This window comes from Xenopus tropicalis, chromosome 5 (assembly GCF_000004195.4).
Source record: "Xenopus tropicalis strain Nigerian chromosome 5, UCB_Xtro_10.0, whole genome shotgun sequence".
NCBI lineage: Eukaryota > Metazoa > Chordata > Amphibia > Anura > Pipidae > Xenopus > Xenopus tropicalis.
This window is the reverse complement of record NC_030681.2, coordinates 51,327,782-51,341,060: the sequence shown is the minus strand read 5'-3', so window position 1 is coordinate 51,341,060 and position 13,279 is coordinate 51,327,782. Positions and strand designations below refer to the sequence as shown.

At 38.9% G+C, this 13,279-nt stretch overlaps 1 protein-coding gene across 1 annotated transcript in view; it reads right to left on the bottom strand.

Moving 5' to 3' along the window:
- The window catches only part of ahctf1 (AT-hook containing transcription factor 1), a 57,976-nt gene that overhangs the window by 3,886 nt on the left and 40,811 nt on the right, over positions 1–13,279 (bottom strand). The window contains exons 28-33 of the mRNA XM_012963742.3: positions 10,619–10,819; positions 7,978–8,374; positions 3,665–3,773; positions 3,000–3,073; positions 2,208–2,347; positions 5–1,754 (exon numbers count right to left, since the gene is read on the bottom strand). Of these exons, the coding sequence (XP_012819196.1) occupies positions 5–1,754; positions 2,208–2,347; positions 3,000–3,073; positions 3,665–3,773; positions 7,978–8,374; positions 10,619–10,819 (2,671 nt within the window). The remainder of the gene's footprint in view (positions 1–4; positions 1,755–2,207; positions 2,348–2,999; positions 3,074–3,664; positions 3,774–7,977; positions 8,375–10,618; positions 10,820–13,279) is intronic.

Here is a 13,279-nt window from a genome sequence, read left to right as displayed (position 1 = left end):
TTACCTTTTCCAGTCTTTTTAGTTCTTGCTTTTGGTGTCGAAAACTCAAAAGTGATGGCAGAAACTTCAGAAGATTTATTACTAGACCTAGTTCTTGTGCTCATGGTTTTATTTTCTTCATCAGCAATAACTTCACTGTGGCTTTCTGGAAGCAGCAATGGTTGTTCCAAATTTTCTTCAGCTACTGGAGGTAGTGTAGTTTTCCTAGCAGATCTGACAATGGATGCGTTTGGATTTTTTCCTGAGCGACTGATAATTAAAGACTCTTGTACATCGTCTACAATGGTACCTTCAGAAACAGCATCCGTTTCCTCAAAGCCCATTTTATTATTTGACTTTCTGTACTTTTTCTTAGGAGTGTCTGAGATGTCTTCTTGTATTTTTGGCACCTGTTCTTCAGTTGCATTAATCTTTAGATTTTCTGATCTGGCCCTTGTCCATCTAAGAGAGACCTTTTGAGGAGATACAGGAGGACTTGTGTCTGCTTTAATGTCAGGTTGAGAAGAATTACGTTCAAAATGCTTAACCAACTCATTGACAACACGTTTACTGCGTCTGCCTCTTTTAGGGGTTACAACCTCCTGCTCAGTTTCACCTGTGTCCTCTATTTGGCTGATTCCTTTTTCATGCTCTAAAATATTTTTAGATCTTGTAATTCTGGTAGGAGTTAGAGGTAAGACATTTTTTTCTTCCATACATTCATAATCTTTGCCATCTGAGGTTATTACTCTGCCTCTGCGACCCCTAGTTGGAGTAGAAGGCTGTACTTGCAAAGGTTCCCCAAAAGGTGGCTCTTTGATTTGTGAGGGTTCAGGATTTTCTAAAGCAGTAAGGGTTGCTTTCCTAGTAATCCTTTTAGTACTAACTGTTAGTTCTTCCTCTGGAAGAACAGAAATTGAATTTGTAATTGTGTCTACGTTTTCTTTGGCTTTTTTTGGGCCTCTTTTAGGAGTTGTGGGAAGTGTAATTTCCCCAAAATTAGCAGCTGAACTGTCAGCAGTCTTTGATGCCTTCCGTACACTTCTGCGGGGGGTTACGGGTTTTACTGCTGTAGTCTGAACACGATTTGGTGAAATCTCGTTTACCTTCTCCGTTTTTTCCTCATATATTTTGTGTGTCATTTCCAGTTTTTCCACTGTAATGATGTTATCAGATTGCCTTATTTTATCCTCTGGGGACTCCGAGGAGTCTAAAGGCATTACAGAATTCCTATCAGGTTTTTTTCCTGAAAGAACTTCACTAGAATCCTCAGAGGGAACATCTTTGTCTTCAGTGTCTTTAAAGACATTTTGTGCAATAGTGACCTCAGCTTGTTCAGCCACAGATGGTAATGTCTCCGGGGTCTTATTTTCATGATCACTGTCCACATAAGGGGATATTGTTACAGGTATTTCAGGAATTTTTTCGCACTTTTCAATATTTTCTCTAATCTCTGAACACAACTTCTGATGTCCTATGGGAGGTCTTGTCAGTTCTAGATCTGTTTTGCTAGACAGAGGCTCTAATATCTCCTCTTCAGCAGCATCACCCTCAAGTACTAAGCTAAAATTGTTCTCAGCTCCAAAATGTTCTCCTTCAATTTCATCGGTTTCATTTAGTGTCTCTCTGTCAGCAGCTAACTCACAAGTATAATGCTGTTCAATACTTCCAATAGTAAAGCCAAGTTGAACTGTTTCATCTGGATAGAATTCTTTGGGATTAGTCTCAGATTCTACCTCTTCCAGTTCGACCTCTAGATCCTTTGTTTCTACAAGCTAAATAGAGAATATCTGATGAACGCAAAATAATTATAGTGCAAAACCAATACCAAACCCAAATTATAGGAAGCTGAAATATACATTGTAATAAAAGGTGAATAAGGTTTATCATGGGAGAAATTTCCTTCTTTAGCTGCAGTGATCGGCATTATTCTTAAATGAAACCTATCTTTCTGTAACCCCCAGATTCTTAGAACTAAAGCTCTTGGAGACAGCTCAATTGTACCAGCACACTGAAAAAGTGAAACTGCTCTGGCAAATGTATATCAGTAAATTACTACCCTTTTTCTAATGAAGTACAAACATTTGTAAAGTTTATACAAGAGGCCAGAAATTTCATAGGAGGTATATACGTTACACTCATAATTAACAAACTGGACTTGTTTTTCAAGCTTACAAGGAAGCCCTCAATTTTACTACTATACAAAATATAGTGAAAAGCGTTCTTACTTGAAGCTCCACACAGTGAGACACTGAAGTCGGAACAGGTTGGTCATCAAGCAAAATATTTTCCTCAACTTCCTCACCATCTTGATCACTTTCAGAAAGGTTACAATGGACATCAACACTATCATGAATACTGATAACAGCTGTAAACATAAAAGATGCTTTTGTCAATTATCAAACAAAGCACATATAATTGTGTATAAAAGCCCTAACACTAAATTAGGTTCCATATCTGTTAAAATGTATACTAATTAAAAAAAAACCCTGATTTCTTTTTTTTTTAAAAAAGGCCTAATCACTATCCTAAGCCCAGCGGTACATACTCAAGCACGACCAGAATCTAGAGCAACTGGACTTGCTAAGTAATCATTGCAGAAGTTTCACTACTCATCCGAGCAGCTTCTTCAGTTCAGCTGACTGGTATGGGAAGCCCTCAGCACATAAATTCTTTCAATAATCCATTTCCAATGGTGCAAAGTAACTATTCAGAATAACTATTTCAGTTGTCACCTCTTCGACTAGTTACTTTGCACCATTGGAAATGGATTACTGGAAGAATTTACAGTCAGAACCAGTCAGTTAACCCGAAGAAGCTGCAAAACAAGCATGCCAAATTAGGGCAGAAAAGTGGAAAAAAAATAACACCCCACATTTTGGTAAATTAATTTTGACATGTCCCTATACAACACAGTTGTGTCAATATTACAAGTTTTCTACTTTACACAAGAGCACTTGGTGTGATGAAACAATTGCAATTGTGCTCCATTAGGATAGGGGAATTCTAACCATACTTACATTCAGAATCCTTAGCTGAAGAGGCAATCTCTTGTTCACCATATACAGAGCTGCCTTCAGGAGTTTCTGAAATACTAATCAGTGGGAGAAGGGAATAAATAAACAAGGTGGATTATTTTCTAATTAAAAAAGCAATATCCTGTCTATAAAAATGGTTAAGTATGACGTATTTTCGAATGTTATTTCACCAGATTTATATCAGCTCTAAGTGTGTGTACATGAACCTTCTGCATCATGGCATTAGCTTATGAAATAAAGAACACATTTTTCTTAACCAAAACAGGATACTAGCAATAAATGAATTCTCATATTAGTTTAGTTATTGACACCTCACAAAATAGTAAATACAAAAACACAACTGACATTTTTTTATAATATAAAACAAACAGTCCCACTTAAAGGACAAGGGAAGGTAGAATCCCTGGGAGATACTTTTGCTCTCAGCACTGCCGTCTGTATTGTTTCAGCATCCCCTGCATGTACAGCACAGAAAAAACACCCCAAAAGCTAACCAACCAAGACCAGTGCATTTTTTGAATAGGAGCAACCCCAGCAGTGAGTGACTAGAGTCACAGGGAGTGATTAACAACTTGGCACCCTCCAGTGATTCTACCTTTTTGTCACCTTTACAAACCAGTAATACTGCTAATGAATTTTATTCTTACCAAGGGGAAGCTGCTTCCAAGTCAATATCTGTTACAGCAGTCAAGTATTCCTGTGCATTTGGACCATTCAAAGGGACAGAGATAGACTCAACTTCTCTTTCTTCAGAATCTGGTAAACACATTCAAAATGTTTTTTTTTCAGCAAAGGACAAGTAAAGCTAAAAATACTATAAAAAGTAAAATCATCAAATTACAAATTGTCCAATAAAATAATCAAGGAAAAAAAATAAATCCTACCACCACTCAAAAGGAGAGTTTTGTAAAACATACTGTTAAATCTAGTCTCTAGGGTAAAGCTCCAGATAAGTCCAACAGAGGTTGCAACAGGGATTTAATGGCAAGTTTTACAAAAATCTCCTTTTCGCTAATGTTCCTTGGGGGACCCAGGAATCTAGGGGACATACCAAAGCAGTCCCAATTAATTGAGGGAGGTAAAAGGCCACTTAAACAGTATACCTTAAAAAGAGACTACTGAACCTGCCAGCACTTGCCTTTAAAGAGGCAAAGAGGCAAACACATCATAACAGTAAAACTTGGTTAAGGTATGAATGGAGGACCACATGGCAGCTTTGCATAACTGATCCGCAGACGCATAGTTCTTCCATGCCCAAGAACCACTCAGTGCTCTAGTTGAGTGAGCTTGAACCTAAGTGAAGAAGTCTGCGGCACCTAGGCAGATATGTCCAGAGTGTGAAGCCAAGCCTCCTCCTTGCCATCCTTTACTTCGCCCACATGGAACACCTTATAGAGTAGGGAAATTGAAAGTGCTCTCAGTTCAGATACACATCTTGCAGAGACAATTGCCAACACAAATACAACCTTGCAAGTCACCCAGCTCAGCTCGATGAATCGTATTGGTTTAATAGGCGTCTATTATTGTTCCTTCAGTATTAGATTAAAAGAGGTGGATCACCTTTAAATAAACTTTTAGTATGTTATACAATGGCCAATTCTAAGTAACTGGTCACCTGGTCATCATTTTATAGTTATTTTAATTTGCCTTTTTCATCTGACTCTGCAACTTTCAAAAGGGGTTACAGGCTCCAGCAGCCAAAAAACTATTGCCTCATGTGGCTACAAATAAATTGTTACTGTTACTTTTTATTGCTTAATTGTTTATTGAGGCCTCTCCTCCTCAAATCACATCTCATTTAAAATTGATAATGTAATTTAAAGGAGAAGGAAAGGCAAAGTCACTTGGGGGTGCCAAAATGTTAGGCACCCCCAAGTGACTTGAATCGCCTACCTTGTACCCAGGGCTGGTGCCCGTTAGGAGAAAACAGCACCAGCCCGGGGTAAATGCAGCGCTTCCTCCTTCCTGTTCTCTTGCGTGTGCATGCGCAGTAGAATGAAAAGCCGTACTTTGAACAGAGAAGTCGGCTTTTCGCTCTACTGCGCATGCGCCTATTGTGTTAGTCGCTGCTAAACGAAGCAGGAAGGAGGAAGCGCTCGCTCCAGGTACCCCAGGCTGGTGCGGTTTTCTCCTAACAGGGGCACCAGCCCAGGGTACAAGGTAAGCGATTAAAGTCACTTGGGGGTGCCTAACATTTTAGCACCCCCAAGTGACTTAGCCTTTCCTTCTCCTTTAAACTCTAGCAACCAGGTAACTGAAATTCCACTGGAGAGTTTCTGAACAAAAAAAGTGAAATTATTAAAGAACCACAAATAAAGTAAGACTAATTGCAATTTGTCTTAGGATATTATTCTCTACATCACATTAAAAGTTCACACAAGAGGTGAACCCCTTTAAGGTCCTTGGAAGGTGGTGGCCAGCGAATGGAGGGGGGCTACATGTGCTCCCTGTAGGAATACACAAATGTCTTCCTTCAATGCCAAATGATCCTGAAAGTACTGACAACATACTGATCTGAACTTTAAGTGAAGAAGGTTTAAGGTCTCCATTCATTTCCTGCTGTAGGAACTTAAGATGTTCGTTAGATCAAATTGTTCGAACAGGAAGCCTCTAGATTTACAAGTCATAAGCCTTCCAGACCCTGTGGTAAGCCTGTGAGGAGACAGGTTTCCTTGCCTTAATCACCGTCTGTATCACTCCCTCAGAGAATCCTTTGCGCCTCAAAATGGAGGTCTCAATCACCATGCCGTCAAAAAACATCACTGGATTGGGGTGTAGAATGGGACCCTGACAATGTAGTTCCGGACAGGAGGGCAGACGGAACCAATACTTTTGAGACGGGTTGATCAGGTCTGTGAACCACCAATGTTAGCCTCTTGGCGGAACTTCCGAAGCACTCGAGATAGCATTAGCAGAGCGTGAAATACATACAGTGAGTGAAACCACCACACACCACCCACTCTGCCATTGGATCCCTGCATCTGGACAGGAATCACATTGTCTTGCAATTGTACCTGCATGCCATGAGATCGATTTCCGGTTGACCCCACCTCTGTGTTAGGAGTTTGAATATTCCTGGCAAGAGTTCCCATTCTCCTGGATCTAAGCAGTGTTGACTTAGTCTCTCCAATTTAGCAGTTCTGGAATGTGCACTGCCGACAGCTCCCCACCCATACCAGTAATCTCTCCATCTCTGTCCAAGCAGCAACGCTTTTCATTCCCCCTTGAAAGGAGAACTAAAGCCTAATTAAAGAAGTAGGGCAGAAACATTGTATATTATGTTTTGGGCTTCTGTACTAGCACAAGCAACCACAGGCCTTGAGCAGGGAAGATCTGTGCATCTAAAGATGCCCATTCAATGCACATGCTCTGTGCTGCTGTCAAGTTACTGAGCTTAGGGACCGGCTCACAATATAAATGTAACAGTAGAAGGCTGATCAGTAATTCAAAATCAGATCAGACAGATCTGAAACAAGGGCAATTGCATCAGAACTGAGTAATTAACCCTGTATAATCATCTTATATGACAGACATCTCAATTTCTGCTTGATAATTTGCAACAACCCCTAAGCTTAGCTTCTCAACAGCTGCTTTGTGACAACTGTAAAGACCTATATCATTACTACTATAGAGATGCTGAAACTTTAAGCCAGTCCAGTCAGTTTATTATAGCATTTCAAGTCCTATTCATTTTTAGGGTTTAGTTCTCCTTTAAAAATTCTGACCACACTGATCAACAGTTTAGATGCCTCTGGAGACCATTCTCCCTAACCTTGCATCCCAGACTGTCCAGATCGCTGTCCAGACAGGTTCTTTCACTGAACAACACTTTGCTAGGTGATCTGTTTCCATCCAACAGAGACCTCTGCTTGACATTGTTGAGTGCCATTTTTTGATTTAGAGAAACTCTCCCTCAGTTTCGTAGTATGCAGTCATAATGTGCAAAGGAGATACTGTGCAAAAGGTACCGCCTCTATCGCTGCTACCTTCTGGCCTAGAAGCAACAAGCAGGACAGAACTGATGTGCTCTTGGCCCAGAAACGTTCCTGTGACATACCTCTGATCCTGTCATTCCAGAAGAATCACCCTCTGAGAACTGGTGTGAGCCAGAGGAGAGCTGTCTGGTTAGTCCTGACATTGGAAGGGGACGAAGTGGGGGATTTCCTTCAGGTCGGAGAGGAGAGAGCTTCTTTCAGAGCTGACTGACTTTCTCCATGCCAAGGAACTCCTTACTCGCCCAATTCGTACATTCAGCAGTCCGTGCGCACGAGTTAGCGTGGACAGAATTTCTGGAAGTGCAAACTGGCTATTTTGCCCTGCTCTGGCATGTAAAGATCATCCCAAGATCTCCCAAGGGCCAGATGTTGCAATGTGCAGGAGAGATAATGGTAGAGGGAGCAGGCAAGTGAGATCAGAGTAATGCCCCGTTGTACTTACTGGTTCCCCGAGTCTCTCCAAAGGCCAGCCACTGCACTCATCCCCCCGTGCCTAGGGATGGTCTGCTTACCAGGAAAGACTTACGGACCCTGTGAAGTATTCCCGCAGCAGGGGTTAATGAAGGGCGTACCCTGCATGTGGTCTAGCCCCTGGTGTCAGTGCTTATCCAACCTCCTGGAAACAGGACACAGAAAACAACAAAAACAAAAAAAAACCAAACTGCTCTGGGGGTTAAGCCGGATGGATATATAGGGAGGAGTTGTGCTGTTTATTCAGAGTGCTGCCCCCTGGAAGGAGTAGCTAACCCTAGGTTCCTGTGTTGCCCAGGAATAGAGTACTATATCTTGCAACCATGCACATAAGAGCATACATAACGAGACATGCAGAACTATTGAAAAATGAGGACGTTGCCCCCAAAAGTTGGGCAACAGGCTTACTGCTAAGCCTTTCACATGTAGGTTTTAAGCTAAAGCTCGACACTATGCATTCTACAGTATTAATGAAGTAAATAAGTACAAAATACCTTTTAGCTCCTCCTGCACTTCAGTGAGTGGTAGTTCTGCAGTTTTGTCGGATAACTGACCATCTTCCATTTGATAATCTAACTCAATACTTTGAGGTTGTACATTGTCTGTTACAGGGATTTCATCATCTTCCAAGTCCTCTGGTGTTGGAGCATCATGATACTCTAGGGAAGTCTGGTCTGACCTTACAGATATGTTGCTAGTCTCTTTGCTGACCTCCATTTCATCAGGGCTTTCTTCCTGTATTCCAGAAGATGATGCGTCAATTTCTTCAATTTTTTTAACAGGAGTGTTTTGTGCGAATGAGGCAACCTTCCCTTTTCCTGACCACACTGCATCTGGGGAAGATCTCAATACAGGAGACATTGCCAAAAGATCCCCCTCTGAGGTATGGGCCTATTACACAGAAGAATACACTTTATATGAACTATTTTACACAATTAAAAGGATGTTTGTTAACGAAGGGAGAAATAGTTAACAGAATATAAAACTTTGATGAGTGGAACATACCAATAAGGCGAAAATTGAGAAAATTAAGACTACTCTATAAAATTCATACAAAACAGTATCTTAAAGGGAAAATATAGCCCCATTTTCGACATCAGCACATTCAGTTTAGATAGCTTATATAGAAAAGGTACATAAATACTGAACTTCCAAAATAAATACAAAAGTATTTAAATTTTTAATCTACACAGACATACCTAATTTCCACAAATTAAAAAGGTAACCAATAATAACTATGTTCAGAGGCATCAGTTCCCCACCTCCCTTAGATTAAAAAGGGTATTGAACCCCTTCAATTTATTCCACTGTAGGCTTTACAGATAATCTGTGCCCTGCCCAGCATGGAAAGCAGTGGGATTTTAAGTCCCAAAACCTACCACTGCTGAATCGGGAAAAGGAGGTAGAAATCCTATTGTTTCTACCTCCTTATCTGCCGTTTCAGCCCTGAACGGTTAGTGGCTGATGACCGATGGTTGCACGAAAGATCGCAAATCGCCACGTGTGGCCACCTTTAGTGGCATCCTACATAACATCCAACTCTACCCAAGAGGCAAACCAGTGCAGTGTAGGTGTAGAGGGAAAAAGGAACAATTTGGTACATGCTCTGTGGTATACAAACACTGAGACAATACTGCATCACTATTCTCTGCTTATCTTGTATATTAAAGTTGTCCATACACTGGCAGATTTAAGCTGCTGATTTGGCTTGTTTATCTGCCTGTGTATCAGCCTTTATTAGTCTATATAGAACTAGAATTTAAATGAAAACTAGAATTTAGGTGTTGCTCATGGATAAAAAAAAGTTCAGGACCCCTGGTCTGTCCTATCGATAACTGTCCAAAAATCTGGCAAATCTCTATTGGACAAGTATATAAACCCCATGGGGAGGGCCTTTGTTGGAGCACTGATATGGTCCTTACTGACAGTCCTGACTAAGGTGACAAATAACTTGCCATCAGGCAAAGATTAGCTCATTTAGTAACCTTGCCAAAGAAGTGGATCTTTTTGTGTATGGCCAGCTTTAAGTATGTACATATTAAACATAAATTCATGAATATAATTGGGAGTTAATACTAAAATAAAGGTTGAAAAGAAAAAAAAGATGTTTAAGTATTTAGATTTCTAAAACGGGAATTGAGAGATACTAGCTAAGATTTAAAAACATAAGGCAAACTTAGGGGCTAAATTGCACTAGTGTATTTACCAACAGCAACCAAAACTTTGCTTTAATTTTATTTTTTTTTTTAATATGTAGAAAATATGCAGCAAAACACAATCTAAAAGGGTACATAGACCCACACCTTTTTCCACTTTATTTCTTTATGATGTTTTTGCCTTAAAAAATGTTTTTAATTTAGCAAACTGTAATTCGGTTGAGCACTGTATGTAATTATTAATATAATTATTTCACTCTGGAGATATTACATTTTTAGTAATTTTATATTATACATTGCTGTTGACTGCTTCGTAAAGCTTTTGCTGCATAGCTAAATTAGTGGGAGGTGGGATCTCACAGATTATTATTATTTTACACACATATACATTCACACATTATATATATATATATAAAATTCTGGGTACACCTTTGGGCCTCTACATGCCATAGTTTTGTAATCTGATTTATTTGGGTTACCAAACTGTTCACAAGACCCATGGCAAATTTCTAATGTTTTATTATACAAATTTTTTAAACCAGCCCCTATAGACCAGCTCGTCAGGAAATAGTGGGCTATGTGGGACAGTAACATCAGTAACAGGATCATCAGATAAGCTCCATAAAATAGAAATGGTTTCATTTTTACACAGGATGATAAATGGATTAAATGCATTTCATGGCTCTCTACAGCACTAAAGACTGAAAATCTTTTAGACAAAACAGGACATTTGTTGCCAAAAAATGGTTTATTTGAAGGCTCTGGATCAACAAATACAAACTTAAAATGTTATTTAAAACAAAAAAAAAAAAATCACTTTGATGTTTTCCTTTAAATAGCCCGAAACATTCCCTTGCGTAAGTTACTGAAAACAGTGTTCTAAAGAAAAAAAAGACAGTCAACAGGTTAAGCTCTCCCACCCAAAAATACAGCAGGTATACAGGTTTAACACCATGAACAGAAAAAAATTACGACTTACTGTTTTTGCATGTCTGGTAACAGATAATTCCATGAAAGAGATTTTTGTTTCTTTGGGGCGCAAGGGAGGAGTTAGAGATCTGCCTGGTGATACAGAAGGCGAGACCATCGGTGTAGTGCGAACGCTAGATCTTAAAATTGACTGAGGAGTGATACCAGTAAATCCAGATGATACAGTGCTGGTAGCAAGGGCCTTCGCCTTCTAAAAGTAAAATCATAAATTGTAATTAGGAATATAAAAGGAGTCAAAACTGGAATATTGCACCAAAAACCATACAGGAATAGAGACTGCCCACCACCACACAGCGTCAAAAGTAATTGCGGCAATGTTCTCTCGAACTTCTTTAAGCTCCAAGTGCAAAAATTATCTTTGATAACATTTTTGTAAGGCTGAAGACACAGAGTTACTTAGTAGCAGCTACTTGTCTTGGCTACTACACGCCAGAAAATACCCTGCCATAGACAATGCCGAGAATTGCCTAAAACATACGTAGAGACAATTATCAGTGAATGTTGAGCATTGTCTATTTTAGTAGCCATGATACCTGCTACTAGTAGCTCTGTGTGTCTTCACCCTAAAAGCTGTGAGCCTAGAATGGGGGGGGGGGGCATAGAGGAGTAAAAGTACTGAATTACAGATGGCCCTGCTAAGGAAAAGTTGGGAGGGTCCAAAATATTGATCAATAAGGGAAACGAGTGGTTTATACAGTGTCATTGCCAACACTGTTCAGCTATATGGAATGACCTGCACAGAGACATCCAATGAATCTGTCGAATTATGAATGTCTATTTTAACTTGATTTTTAAATTGAGTTTGGATATCAGTTATTCAGCTTATTAACATATATGTGCAGCTGAATTAGGTTACGACAAAAAAGCATGGGTATTTTTCCATCTCTTGGGCAATTTCACACGTCGCAGCTGGAGACTGCTGCTCCCCTGGCCACAAAAGCTGCTGGAAATAGCTAGAGCTAGAGCAAGAGCTACTGTGACAACTTTAAAGGCCTGGATCAATTCTATTTTAGAGATGCTGAAACAGTGTATTAAGTTCAAAATGTAAAACATGGCATTTATAGCCATATTCATTTTTAGAATACTCCTTTTAGGACAATACACCAATTCACCAAAACGCAATTGGAACATGTTAGAGCAGCACTGTATATTGCTGACAAGCAGCACAACAGATTCCCATTTATTGATTTCCTTTTTCTCTATAAAAATAAAACAGTACCTTGTAGTTGAACCCAACTAAGATATATTTCATCCTTATTGGATGCATTATTATAAATTGGCTTTATTTAATGTTTTATTGATTTTTTAGTAGACTTAAGGTATGAAGATCCAAATTACGGAAAGATCCGTTATCCGGAAACCCTTGGTCCTGAGCATTCTGCATAACTGGTCTTATACCTGTATATCTTGTACTAATAAGTCAGATCAACTTGACATGCTGTGTTTTTCTTGAAGACATTTGACTAGTCAACCCACTGGCTTTTTCAATTTAGAACTGAGAGAGCCAGTCACAGCCAGTCACACAGCATGTCCACTTGATCCAACTTAGCACTACAAGATATTTCAGTTAGTATAAACCTTATCCGCGCTTCAAAGATAACGCTGATAGCTAAGGTCCAACTACAAGACTGTAGAGAAAAAAAAAAGAAAAAAAAGTGTAACAAACTTAATTAATTAAATATGTGATATTAAACAGAAGCAGCCCTCCTCTTTACTAATCCTTTTCGTGCCCACAAATAAAATTATTAACTCAAATAGAGTTGGCGCTTACTCAATAAAGTGAAAAATTTTTTTTCAGTAAATTACTCACTAAAGTAAAAAATCAAGTGATGAAACAAATTTATATTTATTGAAATAAATAGATAAATTACACCAAAATACAATCAATTAAATAAAATAATTAATCTAGTGAATAAAAAAAAAAAATATAAAAATACAAGGTTATCAATTAAATTTTATATACAGGAGAGAAACGCATTAGGTAGAAATTCATTGATTACAATAAAGAAGGACAGAAATTACCTACAAATGATATACCCTAGATTGCCTATCTACTGGAATTCATTCAATCGATATGGATCAGAATAGTTAGATTAGAAGGAGAATTCATTTGGCAGACTCATATTAAAAACAGAGAGAATCAGTATATACAGTTAAAAATCACTCACTGCTCCCCTATTGGTAAACACAAGAGATTGGGAACTAAAGATGCCACAGAATAATTAAATGTTAAATCCCAATATCAGATACAATGTTAAGCCCCTAATAATAAATATACAATAAATAAACCGAGTAAAGGCACTCAATATGATGATTAAAGCAAAAAGGCCTCTATTTCCCTTCTCACTTAGTGACAGAATCCAAACTTCAGATGAGTATAAAGGACGCTACTTATTTGCCCCCATGTGTCACCTATAATTATTAAACAGTAGCAGACATAACTGACAGAGAGTTAGCCCCATACAGGCTTAGAAAACATACACAAACCTCCCTTGTCCCGGCCGGGAACTTACTTGGGATAAAGAGAGTTACTACAAGATATTTCCACTGCTGTTTAAGGGATGGTTTCACAAAAAAAAAAAAATCACCTCCCATTCCTGTAAATGAAAAATAACAAATCCTGCCCCAATGAAATTCATGGAACCATTCT